The sequence below is a fragment of the Myripristis murdjan genome, chromosome 13, assembly GCF_902150065.1.
Source record: "Myripristis murdjan chromosome 13, fMyrMur1.1, whole genome shotgun sequence".
Taxonomy (NCBI): Eukaryota; Metazoa; Chordata; class Actinopteri; order Holocentriformes; family Holocentridae; genus Myripristis; species Myripristis murdjan.
In genome coordinates, this window is record NC_043992.1 from 30,726,140 (window position 1) to 30,750,447 (window position 24,308).

Genomic DNA, 24,308 nt, shown 5'->3' on the forward strand with positions numbered 1-24,308 from the left:
TGTAATAGTCCTCAGCTGAAATTTTTATTTTTTGATTTTTTGATTTTGACTTTGATTTTTTCAGAGAAGCAACGAAAAGCAGGCAGGCAGGGGCAGTACATTATGTTGAAATACACCATTTTACACAACCTGGGTCAGGACAAGAAGCAGGAGGAAGGCCTAATAACACAAGGCACCCTGCCAGGCTCATAATTACAAACTGACAGGTTGTGGCTGTGTCCTTGGCCAGCAGCCTGAAATCAAACCATGTCACCAGGTGAACATGTTCTGAGGCCAGGTTGTAAGCCCTGTTCAACAACACAGCACTAGGCAAACACCATGCTCAACAAGTTAAAATGTGTAATACAGCATGTTAAAGTTAAACTTACATTAAATAGGAAAACATGGGAAAGCAGCATTCAGTATTTCCTCTCCTTACTGTAGCTTACATAATCTGGCAAAGATAGCAGGGAGTCAGGGAAACAAGGCAGACTTGGTATATTTGAATCTGCTCCGCGTCTTGTTCTTCACTGCAGAAACTACATATTTCTGGTGCATTCTTTTTTTACCACATTATTTTATTTGCTGCTGGACACAGGTGCAATGTCTTTATGTTGGCTGACATAACTGATATCAACATGTTAATGGATATTGATATACTGAATATTAGTTTTGCTGTGCCTCCATAAAAACCCTTGCAATAAGACTTATCCCATGACCTTAAAATATCACTGCTTGTAGCTCTTTACCAAGAATGATTAACAGAACATCTGACTGATACTGTGGTTTACTACCATCAAACTGTGCAGCCCTTCACTGAATTACAGTTTGTTTTTATGATACTTACTGACATTGTTTGATGGTATTTTGCAGAATAAAATAAAATACAAGCATATAAAACATACTGTATCTGTGTACAGTAACTGTATGCCCTACCAGGTTATGAACTTAGAGGCTTCTGGTCTGTTTCTTATAGCACACAGAACAAATAAAAAAAAAAAATGACTGCAAATGTAAAATATGTCTACTAGATCATATAAATTGAACAAATGGGTGTGTGCAGGTGGCGAACTTTGTATTGGATTATGCATGTATGTGTGTGTGTGTGTGTGTGTATTTATATCCATGCTATGGCAGATGAGACATCCTCAGCTTCGGTCAGTTGGGGGAGTTTTAACAAACATACACATGCACACGTGTGGACACACACACTCACACACTCATACACACAAAATCCATTATCTCTCCCAGCTCTGTCCAGACAAGCATGAAGCCAGGGCTAACAGCTTGCATAAGGGTTACGGGGAAAACAGTGGGATTCAAGTCAACATGTGTCTACAGTGTGTGTGTGTGTGTGTGTGTGTGTGTGTGTGTGTGTGTGTGTGAAAGCTAAAACAGTTTGAGAATAGCTATGCATAGTAAAGTGGAGAGGTAATGTATATCCATAGCAGCTTGCTCATAATCCACAATGTAGTTTATGACAAAGTATCTGAGGTTGCAGTTATCTGTGCATGTATACTTGTCCCACAATGTACTGTTTAAATTAAACTTATGCCAAGTGCTAATGGCTGAATAAAGTTAAATTTTACTTGGCATTTCAACCAAACTTTCAGCCTTACCTGTGGATCATCAGTTTAGACTATATCCACCATCTCAAGGTGTTGAACAGGAAATGTCTCCTCTGCTCTGCTCATCCTGAGCTCAGAATCGTGTGCCTTCAGATGTTTCTTGACATGCAGCCCATCCAGTTTCTCAGTGGGGGCTCTGTGACTTAAAACGCTCCAAAGTTTGCTGCTCCTACTCATCTTTGGCAGTGGAGGTCTGGACTGGATTCCGTAATTATAAGAATTTTATGTGCTTCTCTTGTTGTGTTAAATTCAAGCATGCACGCAGACAAAGGAATGAAAGCATCTGTATGCACGCACACACATGCGCACTGGCAAGACACACACACAAACACTCACTGTCTTTTGCACATTCACGCTTGAACACACATTCGTACTCTGGTGCTCAGACTCCTTGTTGGAGTTGGAAACATTTCTTCAGACAGTTTTACATCTGCCTGAGCTACCCCCTCACACAGCAGGGTGCTGGGCAGCCACGTGGCACAGCACGGTGCGGCGCAGTCCTAGATGAAGATAACAACCCCACCCCCACACACTCTGACAGGTCCCCCCACCGACAAGATACAAAGAGTGAAGAGAGCTCCATGAAAGTTTTAACAATCAGCCGAGGTGGTGTCCCTCATCTACAGAGGAGGCCGGTGGTTGGATTAGAAAATGAGGAAGGGAAATCCAGGGGGAATCCCAAAGTGTCTGAGGTGTGATTTGCTATTCCGGGGAGTGATTCAATATTCCACTGCTCAGTACTGATCAGTGTCACCGAGGTACCATGTCACCCTCACCCTGCGTCCCCCAGCTTCTCAGCAAAGTTTAATGACTAATGAAAGGAGACACTTGCCTGCTCCTAAACACTGGCCAATTACAACTTCCAGCTTGACTCAAGGAAAGTTTGAAAAGATCGTGACAAGGGAGTAGACACAGAGTCACGTGGAGGCACGTGGTTCAGGTCTCTAAGAGTTGAAACTTTCCAAGTTACCTAACCAAAACACACATTCTGAAAAGACCAACTCACATCCAAACCAGAGCATGTGTAACGAACTATGAGATAAAGTTAGCGCAAGGCGATAATATTCTCAAGGGAAAACTGATTTTGAATAAATGAATATCATCAACCTGTCATATGAGACTGCATATTTTGTGTGCTTAGTTGCTTGAAAATGTATGGCTTTCACATTAGCCTATTGACTGGCCTAAGCTGCTCCTGTGCTTGACACAATGTATAAATACGCGATTCAAGGTTTTTTTTTCTTCTTTTCTTTTGGTAATCTACTCTTTTCCTCGTTACATTTGACCAAATTTATTCTGTTATGAATCCACCAGGCATATTTGTGGGCCATCACCTCATGGGTGGTGCAGTTTTTTTGTTTTTTTTTAAACTGCTGCACCAGCTCATTTGCTGCATACCAGCCGTGTGTTTCCCTGTTGGAGGGCCACGTGGCCGTACGTAGAGGAAAAAAAAAATAGACCAGCCGCGTCTGCCCACCTATGTGACAGGCGACGTCTGTGCTCAGTGTATTTTAGACGCAACTGACAAAACACACTAGGCACAAATGCGGCACGACTCGGAAGCTGCAGGACAGAACATGTCCATTGTAATTCAATGGAAGCTGCTCCACTGACCGTGAAAGCCGTGCTCACCATTGTTAAGGTTCATTTACAAATCCACTAGAGGGCAGCTCAGAGTCAAAAGTTTCCGACAAGAAACATGGCAATGGTGGTAGAGGTCGTAATAATGTACCCTCTACAAAGAGGCAAAAGCAGAGGCTGCGTTGTAGATGGTGGTCAGCTGTGAGGCCATTTAATACATTGCGACAGGAGAATAGAGAATTATTTTCTCTAATATTACCAATGAGAGAGATGTCTTCTACATGTCTCACTCATAGACTGGTCTAGCTTGAAACGTTGGCTACTCCATCCTCATGATGTCCGGTGGTACTGCTCTGTTTCGTCCGTATCCGTACGCTTCTTGAAAACGTGAAATACAGACAGAAGGCTCCATCTGTATTAGAGTACGCATTGGGTTGCACCCTTTTGTGTGAACTTGACCCGAGCCTCAGAGCATAGTAACAGAGCCTGACGCAAACCCGACAGCATTCTTGTTTTTGTGTCCGAACCCAGCCCGAGCCTGAGATTTTGCTTGTCCTCCATTGCTAGGTTACATTTTCTAAAATAGCCTCCGTGTTTTGCCTTCAGCACTGTCACATTCAGCACAACACAGGAAGCTGCTCAGAACAGAGAGGTCCAACATTTTTCACTAAAATAATTCCAAAGTGACTGAACCTGACACGAACCTGAACATAATTTCTAAATATTTGTCCAAACCAGATTGGTCCCGACGGGTTGCAACGGGTATCCTGGGTATCCACACGTATCCACACGTATCCATATTTAACATTAAGTATAAACCAGCCTTTAGTTGCTTTCAGGGTAAATCTGACAACAGAAAAAACGATCAGGTTTTAGAACAGACAGTAGTTGCAAGTTTCAGCTCCTCTCATCTCGGTGTAAACTCGCCTCACGCAAAAGCTGCTGGTCTTCATCAGGTGAGCTGACAGACGCTCATCGCTCTGCAGCTGTGTGACAGAGCAAGTGATTGAAGACGGCCACAGTAAGTGACCTTCTCAACTTCAAGCTGTACAGCAATTAAAAATACTCTTCTATCACTATTTTTTGAATCTCTGTTCTTTATTTTAGCATGGGTTGTGAAAATAGACAATCTAAAACCATAACCAGCACTCACAACTCAAAGTATTTATTTATTTATTTATTTATTTTATTGAATAGCCTACTCTTTTACTCTTGCTTGAGTACTTTTCTTACAGTGTAGCCTAACTGTTACTCATACTCACATAGTGCATTTTTGGATGAGTAACTATCTTACTCAAGTATAGTTATTCTGTACTTTACCCACCTCTTCACAGGACTGCTGTCTGTGAGCCCATGTATTTGTCTGCTGCACTTTTTCTTTTTCTTTCTTTCTGTCTGTCTTTCTTTCTTTCTTTCTTTCTTTCTTTCTTTCTTTCTTTCTTTCTTTCTTTCTTTCCCACATTGATGTAATTTTGCATCCTGACCTAAGTTATTACACACCTTTCTAAGATGTGAGTACACTGAAACTGCTATACTCTTACCCAGTCCTCTCAAAAGCAAAATAATAAATAAGAGGAAAAACAATTCCACTTCGCACTGAGCCTACAATGCCAGTGGCAAACTGCTGCATGACTCCTTTGCAGGGGCTCCTTCTCAAATGTGAGAGCAGGAGAGTCATATTGCCCCGTCAATCCTGCCTGAGGAAAGATGCATCTTATCTGGCACGGTCACCTATAATATAATTAGCTTAGGGCTGCCTCACAACCATAACTGTTTAGCTGCTCTGCTGAGTCTCTTCCTTCTGCAGCGGCAGCAAGATTATGCGTCGCCATACTGATACCGAGGGCTTCTCCAAAGGTTTTCCTACTTCTAAAGCGATTTGGATATATATAGCCAAGGAAACAGAGGAGCTGCAAGGGGACCACCCCCGATTATGTGCGACAGCGGTGCAAAGTGCGGACGGATATCTCACGGGCTGCTCTCCAGACAACACTGTGCCTCAGCCGCAGAATCTGGAGCGCGTATCCCTAAGGAGAAATCACTGCAATATTCCTTTAATATTCCTAAATAGATGTACGGTTTTTCTAAGACCGCATAGTAGTTAGTTTATAGTGACCTTATTAGTTCATACTTTATGATTTATGTTTGTTGACATTATTATGCCATAGGGTTGTCTTTTAGGCATTGAATGTTTTGACTTACACGCGCTGCATGATATTTTGAAGTTTTGGTGTGATTTTTTTTTTTTTTTTCATAAAAGGCTGACCTATAACATTTATTTTATATTGAAACACTTCAAAATCAGCAAAGCTTGATGCGCCTACCGCTGTTGTTTATTTACAGTCTTTGTGCATCATTTGCACCTTGGCATAAAGTTTTGTCGCTTGTCCGGCTGAAGCCTGTGTGTATGTTTTGGTGCCTCGTCCGCGCGGGAAGCACCTGAGGAATTTGCTTTGCGGGCCAAGGTGGGACGGCCTGCCTCGTGAGTCGCGGGGGGCGCGTGTCTCACCCACACATTAATTAAATCTCCGGTTCCATCCGAGGCTCTGACATGCACCGGGGGAACGTGCACGGGCAGCGACAATCACGATGGAAAGCTCATGCACGCTGATAACCATCAAATGACACCAAACACGTGCTGTCATATTTAGCTGGCCTGTATCCAAAATTAATACCCACATTAAGCTTTGCCACGCACCGGAGTGACTTGTTAACAGGCGCAGCTGACACCCTATTTCTGTCTGCACCCTGCAATCATTTGCCGGGGGACCCAGGTTGTAAAATGAGGCTGGGAGGCATCTTTTTACTCGTCGCTCTCGGCTCCTTTACCGCTTATTACATTTATGAACCCATTCCTGAGGAGATAGAGGAGAGATGGAAACTTATGCTGACCAACTCCTTCTTCAGAACTCTCAGCCACCTGGTAAGAACAAAAACGCTATAGCCCTGTATGCATATAGACTTTGTTAATTAGCCCTGTTAGGCTGTGATAGGTTGCAAAGCTATACGTTTATTTTCTTATTTTAACTCACAGGTTCTTGTGTGAACATGTGAACACTGTGCATTTTCTTCTATCTGCAAATATCTTGTGCTCTTAGAGCAGTTCATTTGTCACGATAATCCTTTAGTGTGTTTCGCTGAGGTTGCCATGTCGATAGACATGCTTGTTACACCAGATTATGTCAGATGCTAATCCATGTGTTGTATAGTCCTGCTCACCTGTTCTAAGAATAGAACCTATTAAGGAAATCGACTCTTTGATTATAGCCGTTAGACGCCTCTGGTTTACTGCAGCCCATCCTGATGAGCCTAATGCCAGGCTACTCCTGAAACCAGGGATGGATTCAAATCTGTGTAAAACTGTTCAACCATAAACAAATGTAACATCATAAACTAATGGCTTCTATCTATCTATCTATCTATCTATCTTCCCAGACTTTGGTCACTGGTAAAAACTCAGTTTTCAGCGACAAGTGGACATACCTGGATAAAATATTGCTCTCCCAGGCTTAAATGAAAAATTAAAGACAATAGCAAGGAAAAGTATTGGGCTACAATAGCCTACAATTCTGTTTTAGATCTACGTCAGTGTAATATCTGTGTTCCAAATGAATATTCTGATATTTATTGATGAATAACTATGTCATATCCAGTGCAGCACAAAATAAACTTTTGAGCCAGCACGGCCACTCTATGGATCAGACATGAAGACATTCTGAGTTGTTTTTACTGACAAATTAAATTCATTTAATTCATTTGGGTCTGTCATGTCTATTTGACAATTAAAATTAAGTTGAGTTTTTTTTTTTTTTTTTTTGTCAAGTTGTAAGAAAACTAAAGTACTTCTTTCTTCCTTGCTCTCTCTATCTCTTTTCTACACACACACACACACACACACCCTCTTTGTCTGCACAGACAGAGAGAAATGCTGCATTTCTCTGTAACTTACCTTTATTAGACAGGACAGCCGGAGCAAGATAGAGTGTTCAAGTATAAGTGTCTGTATGAGTGTTCATCCAGGCTAAATAAGCACTGACTGTAGGCGTCAGAGGCAAAAGAACATTTTAAGATAGAATATTTTGACATTTTTACTAATGTAAAATGTAGCATTTTAGAATAAAAAGGACTTTTACAGCATTGGTTTCGACTAGGACCTCTTCGCCCTCCCCACACTTCCATATTTTCACCTAGGCAAAAGATTTGTGCCCCTCTTCCATCTCATGCAAATGGGATGTTTGAACTCAGACCGATCCAAAGCCGCAGCTCCGATCCCCAGCCGGTTATTTTCAGATCAGTGCTGTGATGTCATCGTGTACAGTGGCTGACTCTTGTCTCACATTTTTGTGATCACAGTGAAGGACCGTCCCTGCTGTCAGCTGATTTGCCTCATCTCAGCTGTTGACCTCTGATGATCGGCAGTCATGATGGAGTCACGCTCTTATGACTTATTTTGCAGTTATAACAACAAAACAGCTTTGATGACTTTAGGGGGCTATTGACTCTGCACTATACAACATTCACATGACTGTACTCTCCCTCCCCCCTCCTTTATGATGCTCACACATTTAATATCTAAGCTCTTTATGATGCTGCAGAGAGTTGTGAATATAATGGATACTGGTCAAGACAGGCATTGATTCAAGTAGGGTGAAAATGACTCATGCGTTAGCTTTATTATACACAAAAGGTAATTTGGGCATTTGTTGTGCTGTGTGAACAATGATGGATTGTGCAATCTGCCTTTGTCTCTCTTTTCAGGCAGACTTCAGTGAATTGGTGGGGCTGAAGGACTACATGGGGGTGATGTACTTCATCACCCTGGTGGAGGGGGTAGTGCCTGTATCTGACGAGCGTGTCCAGGTGACGGAGGAGACGTTTGATGGCGTGGATGTTGTGCTGTACCAGCCCAAGCAGCTAGGCAGTGACTCTGAGCTCAGGAGAGCTGTCATCTACCTGCATGGTGGAGGATGGTGTCTCGGCAGCTCCCGTGAGTTCACGTGTTGACCTCTCCTTATTTTAGTCACAGAAAATCACATAGCTGTGAGGAGAGTTTGATGGATGAGGCGACAGATGGGCAGTACATTTCTTTTTGATTCATTGTGTTCACGGCACATTAATCACTCCGTAACCTTGAGAATACTGCTGTGAAAATGCGTTAATTGTTTGACATGACAAGTGATTTTATAGCATTCCTTAGACTTCCCACAAGAGATAACATGACAGTATCATAAATAACAAACCAATTCTTGACCAAGACAAACTCTCCTTTCAGCAATTTCCTAAGAAAATAACACACCGTCTGCAAGAGCGGTAGGGACCTCAGTGGGCGGTTGCCTATGCTCACCCAAGACTAAAGACTTGACATGCGATTTGACACATCTCATGCTGTCCTTGCAATCTGTTGGACAACTATAATAATTACAGCAACAGAGCTCGAGAGTGGTTGTGTCTCAGCCCTGCCAGGAAGGAGAACTTGGCACAATCACGTGTATCACTGTCGGTCCTTGTCTTCATGTGAAACGGTGTGTCATAATTAGAATGAACAGAGGTATAAATTTGTGATGCTCACATGTTTCTCTCCTGTCTGTCCATGCAGGGATGAGTCCGTATGATCTCCTGGCCCGAGAAATGGTCACTGAGCTGAATGCAGTGGTCCTTTCTGTGGAGTAAGTATTTCAGACCGTGCAAGCATTACGTAGGCCTACAGAGAAAATACTGTACAAAATGCTAAGTCTTTTCTGGGTAAAAGGACGATGATTGTTTATTATTTCATTTGCATGTCAGCGAGAGATGAAAAGTGATGGGTGCAAAACTGGTACTTTTAATGTGTGGTGGTTAATTAGAGAATAACTTTTCTCTGGTTCTTAACCACTGAGTTTTGAGTTAAGATATGTTCTCTCTTTCTCTCTCCCTTACTCTCTCCCTCTCTCTCTGCACTCTCTCACACACACACACACACACACACACACACACACACACACACACACACACACACAGCAGAGTTCTATTGTTATATTCCTTTGTGCCTGTCTTTCCCCATTACTCACAGGCCGGATGGAAGTGAGGATACAGTAGAGTGGAGCTGACAGGTTTTTATTAGGGTCTCGCCGGGCCTTTGCTGTTACAGCAGCACTCACTCACTGTTGTCCTTTGCTGTGACCACCTTTAACTGGGATCCTCATGTCCTGTAACTCTTGATTGTCCTTGTCTGTCCTCTGACTCATTTTGTCACAGTGTTTCAGCTTTACAATCAACACTTGTGGGATCCCGTTAATTACAAAGTCAGAGTGTCTGTTTTGTCGGTGTGAAGTGACTGTGCTGGTTGCCACGTCAGTATGCGTTGGCCATGTGGCAGAGAGGTTGTGTGTATTGCCTTACAAGATCTGCCTCGCTCAAATTCCTGCCGGCAGTTTGTCAAGGCTTCAGAGATTTATGCCAAGGGTTTTCAACCGGTGGTCTGTGGCCTCCTGGTGGTCCGTGAAGGTATTGCAAGTGGTCCCTAACACCATGCATTCAATCATTTTCAATCAGTTTAAATAATGGAGCTTTTTAAGAAATGCATTTCCATTTATTGCTTCTTGTGTGTGAACAAATTCATTTCATTCATTCATTCAAAAAAAAAAAAGAAAAAAAAAAAGAAAAGGCAAAGTGACACTGGGTGACGATTACAAATAGCGCCCATCTGGTCCTTGGTAGCCTCTGCTAAAGTTGGAATGCGTCATTAATGTCCCATGCATTCCTGGCCTGCCTATACATACACACATGCTCCGAAAAATATTAGATTACTGACTGCATCTAAAAATAGTTAATTGATTATGCCCATGCCTTTATGCCTTTGCAAAATTCTTTATGCCTTTTTGCAAGTGTCAGTGAAAAGTAAAAGTAAGTGAACCCTAAATTTGGAGTGGGGTACTGCTCTGCTATAACTCTGCTATAAATGTTTGGCATATTGATTGAAAAACCTAGTCACAGTATTTCAAGTTAGCTGATGGTTATGTGATTGAGTCGTTGCAGCTGAGTTTACTGTGAGTTTTATGGTCATAGCTTGTAACAGGAGGTCATTGGCCTCTGCAAAACAAGAAAAACTCATTGCGAAATACTTTTTACACCACTGTCTTAAAGTTTTGATACATGTAAGACTTTATTTCAGCAGCAAATATTGCAACACAGTTGAAAAATTGCACTTCACCAACTTGGTAGTCAACAACTTTATAGGATTATATAAGGGGAGTGATCAATTTTGGAATGACTTGACAAGCAAAGTCTGAAGATGAAGAATCATATGCCTGATATTTGAATGAATGTTTCAGATCCACTGAAAATTTAATTTCTAACAATGAGCACACATAATAGTTCACTCGTGTGTGTGAGTTTACATCCACAAGGGGTTGATTTAAAGAACGGGTGTTTTATGTTTCCTTGTTTTTACTGCTCATTTGATTTATCACTGACTAGAATATGAATCTCTCTGGACAAGTTAGAATTGGGTTTTCAATGTGCGTTTTACTGTGCAGGGCTCTGTAAATAAAACTCAGTTGAACAAGGATAACAACCACTGATTTTACACTCCACCGGCTTAGTCAGAAGCTTTCCGTCAGCATGATTTATTTTTTTCCCTGCCTGTTACTTTTATGTATAATTTACCAGGCTTCCATCCGGGAGTTATATTAGATTTCGGAGTCTAGCCCAAGCACGACCAAATGAAATCGCAAAGCTGATCTTTGTAACTACTCGTTGTAATTGTGTCAAGCAGCTAATTTCAGTGATAAATTAGTGACAGAATTGTCCTTCAGGCTGTAACAAGGACAATGTTTTGGAGGAATGCACATGGGAAATTTGGCTAAATCTTTATTACATTTTATCTCTGAGAGCCCTTAATACTATCTACATTGACTTTGTTCCATTTGCCATCCGTCATCCCTCGTGAAGGCCATCTTGCCCATTTCGCCTGGTTCACAATGCTGTCTGTGTACCTTCACATCTCATTCTTGTTCACATGCTCAGCCTTTTGTCTGATCTCCTCCATCTTTGCCAGATACCGCCTGGCCCCAGCACACCACTTCCCTGTCCCGTATGAGGATGTGTACAGGGTTGTCAAACACTTCCTCCAGAGGGGGGTGCTGGCTCAGTATTCTGTGGACCCGGGACGCATTGCTGTGTCTGGGGACAGCGCTGGTGGGAACCTGGCGGCGGCAGTGTCCCAGCAGGTACTGACTCTCTTTTAACTTAATGTTTTAAATATCATCTCTGCTTCCTTCCATCGTTTACTTCATGCAGAATTGGACAAGATGGGGCAACGAGAAGAAGTGACATGCAACAAACTTCACAAGCTGGATTCAAACCTATCTCTTATATACCTCTTAGCATCTTGAGCAACAAGAACACACCATGCTGGATGTTAAGTGACCTTAAGCAACCTCTCATTTGACCTGCCATGTGTAACTTTGTTTGTTGTATCACTAGTGTAACATTCATGCACGGTAAATTAGAATGGGAAATGAGTAGCTGCATTTTATTTAAATTGCTCTAATCCATATTGATTTAGAATGAATGCAACAGCTGAATGAGCTATAATTCAGAGATCATTAGCATCATAGGTGGCCAGAACGTATGGTGTAGAAGTGTATTAAAGAGGTAGGGCCTTTGGGAATTTATGCTGGCTGAGACAGATATGGACTTAATTTCACTTCAGGATCAATAGATGAGAGGCTCAGTACTGAAGCATGTGAGTGAAGGAAACCAGTGTCACGGCATACACATGTGCACATCTGGATGGATGTCTGGATGTGAGTGTGTGGTCTGCAATGGCAAAAAAGAGAAGGAGCAGCAGATGTGTCAAATGTAGGAACATTAGTTTAACTCCTGTGGGACAGAACGATGTGTTGTCATTAACAATCAATGTGCCCAGCTCTGCATACTAACAGGATACATAGTCCCATTAGTCTTTAGCTCATGAACTACATGACTTAAACAACACTATCAATGTTCAGCTTGCAGGCTGTTTATGGTTGACTGTTCCAACTTTAAACACCAGATTTTGAGCAGGGCAAAGAGTAAAGGCTTACCGACCTCATATGAGCTTCCAGCAACTGATACCATTTCCACTCAAGCAGTAGCGTAGCAGTGCATCAGAAATGTCTGCCAGAATCAGCAGAAAGCACAAATCAATTAAATGTCGTACGGCATTCTAGCAACATAATCCGGATTTATGTGCATGTAATAAACCTTGACTGATGACAAAATTAAATTGCAGCTAAATACTTCATTAAAGCATTGCAACTGATGGAGCAACACAAATAACTTACCACATCACAGCAGTCATTCACACAAGTGATGACAGGAAAGCGACTGAGTGCCCACAGATTTTCAAACCACTTCCAGCGCAGACAAGCTTTCTCCCAGAGTTAAGTGCCAGGTAAATGGTTAAGCGAGGATGATTTCCTTTTTAAAGTAAGTCAGCATTGTAAGCAGGCAGAGGAGGAAGACATAGTAGAGGGTGGTGGTGGGGGAGGAGGGGTGGAGGAGATGAAGTGGCTTTTACAGAGATGAGTTTTCAGAGGAGGCCAGGGAACCAGAATTTGTGCAAGGCCCTTGGGGCAAGAAAAAAATCTCCATCTGATCGTATCTGGCACTTTATTGCACACGAGAGTCAGTGAATCTGATGGAAGCTAAAAAGTTTGAGAAATTGATTGTCAGTGGTCAGCAGAGTGCTGTGGGCATCAGGCACCTGTGGGGGCAGAGAGGAGTCCTTACCAAAACAGGAAGAGGGCTTTCTAACGATTACCTCTTCAGAATGGAATTTTCCATATTTGATTTTGATTTTTTCTTTTATTTAAGTGTCATGCTTCAATTTCAGAAGCCCAGCCCATATGAACTCACAAGACACTGTTGTACACATTACAAACCATGCTCAAACATACAACAACAACAACAACAAAATAAGCATTAGAATAAATGAGGAATACAAAGTCAAATCCAAATCCAGGCACTTCTAAAATATGCCCCTCAGGTTATGCATTAATTAAACAGAATGTGCTGCCTTCTATTCCAGGCCTTAGAAATACAATTTGCAGTCTTAAATACTTCAGCATTAAAGAGCCATTTCAGTTTCTGGCCATCATCTACCCAGAATAGCTCAGGTTTTTGGTTTTGCATGGCCTCAAATAAAGGGACCCTCAAGTTGTCATACATATTGACTTTTTGGGTTACAGGTGCACAGATGGTCAGACGTATGTCAAAATTTGCAGTACATTTTCTCAGGTTACAGCTACTACATATACAACACACACACTTACACACATAAATTAAGATCAGGGAAAATCAAATATTCATTTCTAAATAACACAAGACATATTTTTCCGTATTATGCTCTGTAAAAAAAAAAAGTTTTCACATTGGTGGATATTGGTCAACATACATGCCACTACCAATATGATGTCATATATCAGTGATCGACCAATACCGGCTGAATGATATATTGGTCAGGCACTACACAACAGTTGTGTCAATATGACCCACCAGTAACTAGAACTCATTCATTTAACATACTGGCTTATTCCTGTTCAGGATCACCAGGCTGTGGGCTATCCCAGCATGCACTGGACAAAACATGAAAACACCTCGGACAGGTTACTGGTTCGTCACCGCGCTAACACAAACACAGTCGTTTATGCTCATTCATATGTATAAGCAGTCTAGAGTCTCCAAGAAAATCCAGATGCTTTCATGTGTTTGGTCTGTGGGAGGAACTGAATGCCAACAGCAGCGAGATTTAAATCCAAGACCCTTTTAATGTGAGGTAACTGTGCTAACCACTGAGGCACCGTGCCACTCCAAATACTACAGTAAGCACTGGAGATATGATCTATTAAAATACATGTATGAAAATAGGGTTACCCCGTCTTTGTGAATTTTGTGCAGAATTAAATTGAAAACACATCTAAAATCAGGAAACAAAGTCTTTACTGCCTTGACCTCATCAGACCCACCTAAAACAGAGATGCTGTGCTCTGCACAATCAGACACTTAACAGTTTATTGGCTCATTTACTGAAATTTTCTGCATCGTTTATTAAATTTATCATCCCACATAAAAATAGAAATCTTCTACATTATTACACAGCCAAAAATGCCACGCTTCAGGCTGAGACTTTGTACTAAACAGATTTAAGGACAAGTGGCTAAATGGAAGATGACTGGCAAGGAATTACATATTTCATAAATAGGGCTTCTTATGGAAACTTTTAAATGATAAACATAAGGATCCTTGTTACTGTAAATATAGTACACAGGGCTAAAAGTTTATTCACCGACTCAGTGACTGTTGGGTGAAAATGAGAAGACTGGGACTGATGCATGACGACCACAAAGAAGTGACTGGCGACCTTTCCAGGGTGTTTCCCTGCCTTTGGTTCAATGCATGCTGGGATAGCCTCTAGCCCCACATGACCCTGTTTAAGTGGGCATAGAAAAAGAATGGATGAAACTGTTCTCATAGTTTTTTTATATAGTGAAATAAGCATATAAATGCACGCACCGAACTCTTTTCCTGTCTTTGTCACTCTCTCTCTCCCTGCCTCCGTAGTTACAGCAAGAGCCTGTGCAGCAGGTTCAATTAAAGGCCCAAGCCCTGCTCTATCCGGTGCTGCAGGCTTTGGATCTCAACACCCCATCATACCAGCAGAATCGGGACATGCCCATTCTGCCCCGCACGCTCATGGTGCGCTTCTGGAGTGAATACTTCACCAGTGACAAGGCCTTTTTCAGAGCCATGATGGCCAACGCCCACAACAGCCCTGAGTCAGCCAGCCTGCTCAAGTTTGTCAACTGGAGCGCCTTCCTGCCCGAGTCGTACCACAGAAAGTACAACTACAGCGCCCCTGCTGTGGTGCATGGAGTCGGGGGAGAGGGAGCCGGGATGGATGGGCCGTCTAGATCTATCACTGACCCGAGGGCGTCACCTCTGCTGGTTCCAGATGCAACCTTACGCTCTCTGCCCAAGGCCTACGTTCTCACATGTGAGTACGATGTTCTCCGGGATGATGGGATGATGTATGTCACACGGCTCCGCGGCGCCGGTGTTGAGGTGACACACGAACACTATGACACCGGATTCCACGGAGCACTGATGTTCACGGTGTGGCCCACTGACTTCCTGATTGCACGCCGCATGACGGACAACTATGTCCAATGGCTGAAGGAAAACTTGTAAAAGAAGAGAGGAGGAAAATGTCGTCGACTGAGTGCTCATTCCTGTGTTTCCAGACAATGCACTTGGTTGTTTGGGCGATTAAATGTTTTCCCCTCTCTGTTGTTTTCAACTTTTTAACCTTTCATTTCAGTTTTGTTTTTGGTTATGCTTTTGTGTTTCTGTAAATATATTAATGTACACATTTAAGGTTTTTCCATTCTTTTTGCATTGCACCACACTAGTGATGTTAGATATCAGTGGGGTTTGGGTTCTAAAGGGGTTTTTGAATGTGCTATAAATCTTAAAGAACACAAAAGAAAAACATTTTTTGTTTTCCTGACATTTTCACAGCAGCAAGGAGTGATAACCAGTTAGGCCAAAATTGACAAAAGGATTGAAAGCAGCTGATACTGAAACCTCATGTTTTTCATTTTAACAGATTGTTTAATTTGTTATTTTTTAAAAAAAAGCATGAAAACAACCCAGCAGTGGACTACTAGACAAAGCCTTTAGGTGTCCTCTAGAGAAAAATTAGCCCTTCTTACATACTCCATACAAATGTGGCATGCAGGGATCAATAAAACTAACGAGTGAATCATCTCATTTCCAAATACAGCACTTCCAGAAGCATATCAGCAAATGTAAGACAAATCTATTTATGCTCAGTGAAAGGCATATATCAGGGCTTCCTGGAGTTTCAGCAGTTGCATTTTAAGGAAAAATGTTTGAAATTATTGTGGAGTTGTAATAAGTCTTTGTAATTCCCAGACTATGGACAGGTAGTTACTGGTCCTGTGTGGTGGAGGTCAGGTTGTATTGATCTCCTTGCCCTAAGGCCCAGTCATCATGTGAGGTGGACTGAAGCTATTCACGTGCGTCTGCCTCTCGCTTTGAAATATGTAACGGGACCTCCCTCTCTTTCTCTCTCTCTGTGGGTGAGTTCATCTTGTGATTTCTGTGCACATGGGGTGGCTATCTTAACTGATAACTCAGAGGGATACAGGGGTTACAGAAAACACTCCTTTTTCTATGATTGTTCAAATGTCTGTGGTTAACCGAATGTGCTGTTTTTTAGGCTTTGGGATTCAAACAGAGTTGGAGTTGATTTGAAACAGTTGAAAGTCAGCACTTTTCAGCCATGGTCTTCTTTGAATATCTTCCAGGGACTGTTCTTTGTTTTCCACTCTTTATCTTTATCAGCACAACATCAGAAAATGGCTCTTGATTGTTCCAAATGAATGGCGTCTCAGAAATGTGGTTATTCTGCTTAAGTGACGTTCCTGACTTGTAAATATGATTGTTTATTTTTATGTTTTGAGTTGCTGCTGTACATGATGTGCGTAAAATATGTGTAATTTTTAAATTCGATATTTTCTGAAAATAAACTGACCCAACCTCTCACCACTGAATAATCTTATTTGTCTGTGTGCACATGTGCAGACAGGAAGGCGAATAAGTATAATATATTGGCTTGCACAGTGCACTATTCTGTGTGTGTGTGTGTGTGAAAAGAAGGATAGGCCTCTGGATACACAGACACATGCAAAGCCAAATCCTCTTGGCGCCGCTTAGGTGAAGCAATTCCTGTTGGATCAGTTGTCTGAGGGTTCAGAGAGTGGATGGAGAGAAAAAGAGAGCACAGTTGATCTGCAAAGGTACTACAGACTGTGTGTCCAGGACTCTATCACTACACACACCTACACACATTCTTCTGAAGTGGTTGGAAAATGTTGTTTTTTTCCAAATAGCTGAAAGTATGATGCATGAGTGCAAACAGACCATTTATATAAAGAGATGATTCAAATAGGCCAACCTCCTTCATCAGGATACAGACACAAAACGCTCCACTTCCCCTTCTGGGCATACAGTGGACTACTTAACTAAGCTATCCTGGTCAGAGAATAACAACATACCCCTCTGTATGCCGCTCTTACAGACAGAGTTGGGAGCAGTATCTACTTGTGTGTGCGTCTGTGCATGTATGTGTGTATGCCTCCGTTTTTCCCTCTGCACATGAAAGCTAGATCCTACATGAAACGGTGGCACTGTTCCCGAATTCCTCTAATTCTGTGAAGGGATAATAAGAGCAACGTGAAATGGATTAAGACAGACAATTCCTCCTCCATTCACAATGTATGGTGCTTTTGAAAGGATTACACCTACATACAGAATAGCATGTGCAGAAATGGTTTAACTTGTTGAGTGCACACTCAGGAATGTGCACATGAGTAAGCACGCACACACACACACACGCAAACACACACACATAGCTCAGTCACATATGCACTTTGCAGAAACAGTGTTTTCCGTTGGGTTTACTGCACCAACGGACCAATGGCTTGGAAATAAAGCACGGTCATTTTCATGGGCAGTTTGAATGCAAATTAGGCAGACTTGTAGCCGCCACCGGGCCAGATAGATTTATTCTTTATTATTGATGCCAAGTTCCAGAATAATGTTGATCACAGTTGTTCCATTACAAGAAATGATGTAATATTAAAACTTTTCATGGAGTTTATATCACGACAACAACTTTGCCAACAATCATCATCCTAATCATAGGCTCCTCTGCATATTACCCTTGTTGCCTCATTTGACTCAGTTACCTTATTAAATTATATTCCCAATGTGACAGCATATAATATTATATCATAGCACTTACGCTGTAAGACTAAGCTGGCATAAAAAAGGGCCTGCGTGCTTAGAAGAAGCGCTGAGGTAGCTTTGTGCCAGCAACAACCTTGCAGTTTTGTTAGAAACTGTTTGAGTCTTCTTGAGGTGTTTTGGGCCTAACACAACAAAACACTGGTGAATCACCCCAAAAGCAAGAGAAGGTAGCTACAGTGATTATGCTGCTACCTGTCATAGTCCTGCACCTGTGTCTGGAGGCTTATGTCATAAACCTGCAGAGACACACATGACTCAGTTAAACTTTGACCTCACTATGAATCCTCATTGCACCCAGGACAACAACTTGTCTTGTGTCCTGATAAATGTGCTGTGTATTATCACAAAATGTGCTGTCCTGCTGCTTTATCAGCTCTATCTGAAACAGTCTCCTCTGGCTTTGATTAGAAAACAACACAGCAAACACTTCCTCTCTCAACCGATTCCCAGAAAACAATAGACGCCAAGGCAAATGAACTGATAGAGTATTTAATATGATCAGTCATGGTTAAAAGAAAACACTGGAGCACTGGTTGCCCCACAGCCCAATGAATATTAGGTTGTTTATAAGTGTGTGTGTGTGTCTGTGCAGGGCATTACTGAGCACGTTGGGCCACTGGCAGTACTCCATGAAGGAGCCAGGACATTGAGATGACTGCAACTTTAAGAACGATGAACTTTATCTAAGGGGGTTTCAAGTGTCAAAACAGGAGCCCGAGTCAGTATTTTCCACATAACACAAATATGAAATTTTGCCAGGGTATGGAGAGAAATATGTTGAAGACCCAGGTCAAGAATGATCGATGGGGTGCAGCAGGGAAGGAAAAGTGCATGTGTTTTTCATTACTGTTTCTTCCCAATGGGTCAGTGTTTCAATACTCCAAATACCAAATAAATAAGAAATAATAAATAGAATAAAACAACCTGTATGAGAAACCAGGAAAGGACATGGATGGCGATCATGGTGTTTGTGTGTGTGTGTGTGTGTGAAAGGAGGGGTGGGGGGTGGGTTCACACGCCCATACATTGTAAACACACACACACACACACACACACACACACACACACACACACACACACACACACACAATGACAACATCCCACTGGATTTACACATGTTGTGCTCCTCTCTACCAAACCCTGTCTGGATAGAGTCACAAAAACCTTCCCTTATCAAATATTTTACTTGTCCGTCACCCATGTGAGTCTCCCAGTTGATTTCCCTGAAGTCCTGACACCACTCAGGGAACAGAACAACAACCCTTTTTAGGAAAGCACGAAAGAGCTTCACTTCAAATCTCGGTGACGGCTGTTGATTCAGTTGAAAAGGTCACAACAGCAATGAAATTCAAGGTCAGAAGGTGCTGAAAGAGGAACTCGGCAAGCTGGGAGCAGTTAAATCCATGAGAAACAAAGACGAAGCGGATCAGATGATCTCATTTTGTTTTCCTTGTCCAATTTCAGCGTGGCATTAGCATCCCCTATTAATAAGTGTGAAGGAAAACAAACTTGCCTTACACGCACTTAAACCAGTGTTTGAGTTGTTGTAGAAAATTTTTACTCAAAACATGCAGATGGCCAGGATGTGGAGAACCGCGGTGAGAAGCGGCAGAAAAAACAAAGCAGTTCTCAGAAACGCTCAAATACAAAATCACCTCGTCTTTTACAAAGGCACCAAGAAATACATAATAAATTCATGCTACCGGGTCAGGTAGAAGTTAAAGCAAAGCTGTACTAGTATTTGGAGAGGACTTAGGAGGGAACGCCACATACTGAGGGCTCGAGCGCATTTATAGTCATTACTGCAGAATTTACTAAGCATCCCTAAGCATTATCATGAACCTTTCCTTTTTTCAACGCTTTAAGTTTTCCATGTCGCAATCTATGCGATGCTATGCAATGACAAATAAAAGTGCACTGATAATAATATCAGATGATATTGTGCGTATTATGTCCTCTCCTTTGAACTGACCGAATTGTTTAATCTAATTCAATTTAATTTAATTTTGTGTAATTTTATATACCATGCTTTATTGCTAGGCTCAAAAATTAATTTTAATGTGAAAAGTCATTCATAATAATGAATCATAATAGTGAGAGACAGACTGAGAAAGAGAGGCAGACAGAGGAGAAAGGCTTACAGATCCTTCTTTCTGTTTTATTAAAAAGTGAGAAATTAATAAAAAGCCCCTGACCTTCACATTTTAAATATCGTGTACATATGAGACTAAACTGTTACCTATTAGGTCGATGAGTCAAAGTCACATGTGATGTTGAGAATATCATTTCTTGTCTTTATTAATGTTTATTGAACTTATAATATATATGCTATACGTGTGGATATCATCACGAGTACTGGTAGTTCACATCATTGATAACAGTAACGATTACATTCTGCAAACACCAAAGATCTCATGTTAAGCTGTTAATACTGGACATTTGGTGACATTTTTGTAAAAGTATCCCGATACATTTTGCCTTTTCAAATGCAACTTTGAATTAAACAAATACAACACACAACAAAAGTAAAGAAATGGATAACTTGAAAACTGGAATGCAATATGTAAAGGCACAGCTGATCCATTTATGCGGGTAAATATGTGCATGTGTGTCTTTTCGTACATGTACAGGCATTTTTTTGTGATATCATGCTGACTCTCTCAGCCTTCCTGTCTTCCTTATCAGCTCTCTGAATTTAGCAAGTAGAAGTTCTCTGAAATGGTCACCCATGAGGAAGTAAAAGACTGGGTTGATAACGCTGTGCAAGAAGGCGACTGGTCGGGTCAAGATGTACAGCCCCTCTATGTACATTTTGGGGCAGAGCTCCACCATCGCCCAGGCCTGCCGAGACACTATTCTGACATTCCTCATCAAATGGTAGGGAGTGTAGAGGACCAGGAACATGACGGCTGCTGCTCTAACAACCCTGAGAGGCCTCTTGTAAGAGGAGGTCCTGCGCTCCAGAGCCTTTTCTTGGGCACATAGGAGTTGTGCTATTTTGTAGGAGAAGAGACAAAGGCCAAGCAGAGGGAGAATGTAGCCAGTCAAGGTTAGCCCCATGCTGTAGCCCATCGGATCGATGTCCCCTTTCAGGCTGGCAAAATCCTTGCAGTGACTCCCATTTGCTCTCTCCAGGTCGTGAAACATCAGCACTATCATCGGAATTATTTGTATGTTGACTGCGAGCCAGCTCAGCCCCGTCACCACCATGGCCACCCGTGGTCTGAGCAGGAAGTGGTTGCGTGTTGGATGTCTGATGAGCAGGAAGCGATCCATGCTGACCCAGACCATGAGGAGGATGGAGCAGTAGAGATTGACATGCAGGAGATAGCGGTTGGCAATACAGGTGACGGGGCTTGTTTCTAATTGGCCATTTGCATACAGATAAGAGAGGCGTGGCAGCGTGCAGAGGAAGATGAGGTCAGACACGGACAGGCTGAATAGGTAAATGTTGATGCTTTGCCATGCAGGCAAGCAAAACACGTAACCAAGAACAACCAACAGGTTGCCAGGGAAACCGAGGCAGAACTCGATTCCATACAACGGTGAGAGGTAGTACTTCTCCAGGACGTCATCGAGCTCTGTGCAGTTGAATGCCTAGAGAGGAGGCAGGGTAGGAGGACAGGACAGAGACAGGAGAAGAGAAAAGAAGAGTGGGATGAGGGGGATGTGAGTAGTAAAAGTAAGAAAAATCTTTTGCCCTCAAGCTGTCAAGTTCAGCAACTTCAAATTCTTTTGTAACACTGTGAATACTAGCGTTTCACTACAATCAGAATAACATTAAAACATAATTGTGTTTTATGTTCATTTCTAACCAAAGTATAGCATAAATAATCTAGATGTTAGAGGAAGTCTTACCATGCTGTCATGTGGTAGTAGTTGCTAGTAGCGATGAAACGGAAAGGTTTCTGATCTTATGGCGACCCGCATCAGCTGAAGAAGCTGCCTGTTGACTGAAAACAGCAGCACTGGATGGTGAGGGTGCAGGTGTAGCTTATTAGATGGGGCTGGAAAAACTAACAATGATCAGTCCACTCACCCTAAGAACACATACGCACTATGAGCACCATTTGCATATATTACAAGCCTATAAAAATGAATAAGGCACCTAATATCACTGTATACCTCCATGTTTTGTGTGTATTTACATATTCAGTTATTTAATGTCAACAGTGATGATGGAAAATTTATACCCTTGGGCTGCAGCTTCCTGAGCCAAGAGCACTATTATGTAACACTATTATGGCGCAAAATGGAAAACAAAATGTTATATTATTAGAAATGTATGTTCCATTTATAGGCTATAGGAAACTGTTCACTTCAATGTCCATCAGTAGGAAGAACAAAACATTAAAAGTTATTTAAACACACCAGAACACTAGAAGTCTACGTTTTTGGCTTGTGACCCTTTTAAATAAAAAAACAATAACAAATGTATGACTGCCTCTTTAGATTTTTGCATTTGCTTAATTAATAGAGGAAGTCTTTTGTTTTAAAATTACTCAGTATATCACAAAAAAAGACAATACAAAAGAGCAAAAGAGCGTGAAACGTGTGAATCCAATGAAAAGGTATGAACACATTTGCAACAGAAAACTTCTGCTGTGGTTTGGAGGTGAAGATGATGACAAAGTGGATCCCAGTTTCATTATACTGGCGATTGAAAAAAAAAAAGCGATTGAAAAAAACTGTAACCCATCAGTCAGTGTAAGCAGACAGAGATGGCAACTGAGCTGAATGCATGACGTGCCAGCAAGACTCAAAATCAAGGCACTAAAAAGAGAAAAAGAAGCCAACTGATTAAGTAATTATCACAAGTCATTTTGGATGTTGGCTGTGTAGGCGACATTTCTGGAGGCTTGGTTCTCTGTGCCATGAAAACTTTAGAGACCCCAGACGTTTGTTTAGCAGCTTATTACAACCTGTAGTTATGGTTACAAGGTCAGCGACCTCTAGTGGTCCAGTAAATGACAACACTGTGGCGTCACAACATCTCCATAAGGAGGCCGGTGGAGCTTCAGTCAACATGTCTTCCACTCAGCTGAGCTCAGCAAACCTTTTGCTAAATTTGACAATAACCTTTTCCAGGCCATAACCAGTATTTTTAGTGGCTAGTGAGCTAATTTCCGTTAGCTCGCTCGCTCAGGGAACGGTCCTTTGGGTCGTATTAGAGGGTTGGAACAAATGGCCTATATGATCGTTTGGGTTGGAGGACTTGCTGAAATTTTTTCATTGAACAATCAAGACAATGATACAAAAAAAAAACAAAAAAAAAACCAACACATTTTTGGGAGAAATGACCTGCTGCTCTGCAAATCCACCTGATGACAGCACGTATCATGTTCTGAAACTAATGACAAATCCTAACTTACACCATTTTGTCCCATGTCTATGGTACATAACATTTTTTTTTTCCTGTTCACGTTATGATACGTTTGGAGACAAGTGAGTGGTGGGGGAGGGAGGGCTGCAATAATTTCGAGAATGGAAAATACTGTGAAATTGTACTTTCCCTTGTAATTACTGATTTACTGACCAATAAACCTGTAAACATGATCTTGTGATTTACAGTACAATGACATTTAAACGTCACACAGACACAAAAATACAGTTTGTCATCATAAAGTGATATAGTTTTACCATTTAAAAAAAAAAAAAAATTCTTCATGTACTGTCAGTTGCTTCATTAAGAGCACCCCCCTCCATATTTTCCACTCATTCTCTCATTATGTGTCATCAACTTTCAATCATCCCATCCTGCCTCCCACCCGTGCAGCGATCATGAGAAACACTGGGCTGGACACGCAAGGGGGAAAACATACTGATGTTGTACATTCCATCATGCATGAAGCCACATGTTCAAAAATATCAGAAAATGAAAATACAAACAAACAAATAAAATGAAGACACGGTTCCTCTGTTGCGTGTTACTGTTGTAGTTGTTGAAATTTTGTTAAAAAAACAAGTCAAAGCTGTGCTTGTCTTAATGACGAGAAACAAATCTTAACTTACCAAGAAAGGTATTCTCAGTTCTATTCCGTGAATTCAGATGACCAACTGCTGTATTAAACACAGTCTGAAGAACTAAATCACACCGTGGAAAAAGAAGATGACAGCAGCTGGGAGTAATGTGAGAAATAAATTTCTGTTTCTCACAACCACACGGAAAAAAGAAGTTTCTTATCGATATTTCACAGATGGGTGAAGCAACCAAAAAAGAAAAAAGAAAAAAAAGAAATGAAAAAAAAAAAAAAGAGTTTGCCA

The 24,308-nt window shown here is 41.6% G+C and overlaps 2 protein-coding genes across 2 annotated transcripts; one reads left to right on the plus strand and one right to left on the minus strand.

Annotated features, from left to right (window-relative positions):
* The first annotated feature begins 4,973 nt into the window (after positions 1 to 4,973).
* Positions 4,974 to 16,778, plus strand: aadac (arylacetamide deacetylase). The gene is made up of 5 exons (XM_030067524.1): positions 4,974 to 6,111; positions 7,947 to 8,175; positions 8,785 to 8,854; positions 11,224 to 11,395; positions 14,772 to 16,778. Exons 1-5 carry the CDS (start codon positions 5,971 to 5,973, stop codon positions 15,396 to 15,398), a joined length of 1,239 nt encoding a protein of 412 aa, XP_029923384.1. The 5' UTR covers positions 4,974 to 5,970; the 3' UTR covers positions 15,399 to 16,778.
* A 3,874-nt stretch (positions 16,779 to 20,652) lies between these two features.
* Positions 20,653 to 24,084, minus strand: LOC115370405 (succinate receptor 1-like). The gene is made up of 3 exons (XM_030067418.1): positions 24,057 to 24,084; positions 21,903 to 21,997; positions 20,653 to 21,641 (listed from the first exon to the last, which is right to left on the minus strand). Exons 2-3 carry the CDS (start codon positions 21,903 to 21,905, stop codon positions 20,691 to 20,693), a joined length of 954 nt encoding a protein of 317 aa, XP_029923278.1. The 5' UTR covers positions 21,906 to 21,997; positions 24,057 to 24,084; the 3' UTR covers positions 20,653 to 20,690.
* Between the last annotated feature and the right edge of the window lie 224 nt (positions 24,085 to 24,308).

Coding starts and splice junctions, on each gene's coding strand:
- aadac (XM_030067524.1), top strand. CDS start 5,971: ATGAGGCTGGGAGGCATCTTTTTACTCGTCGCTCTCGGCTCCTTTACC. Junction 8,176..8,784: donor ATGGTGTCTCGGCAGCTCCC/GTGAGTTCACGT, acceptor CTGTCCATGCAG/GGATGAGTCCGTATGATCTC. Junction 11,396..14,771: donor CGGCGGCAGTGTCCCAGCAG/GTACTGACTCTC, acceptor CTGCCTCCGTAG/TTACAGCAAGAGCCTGTGCA.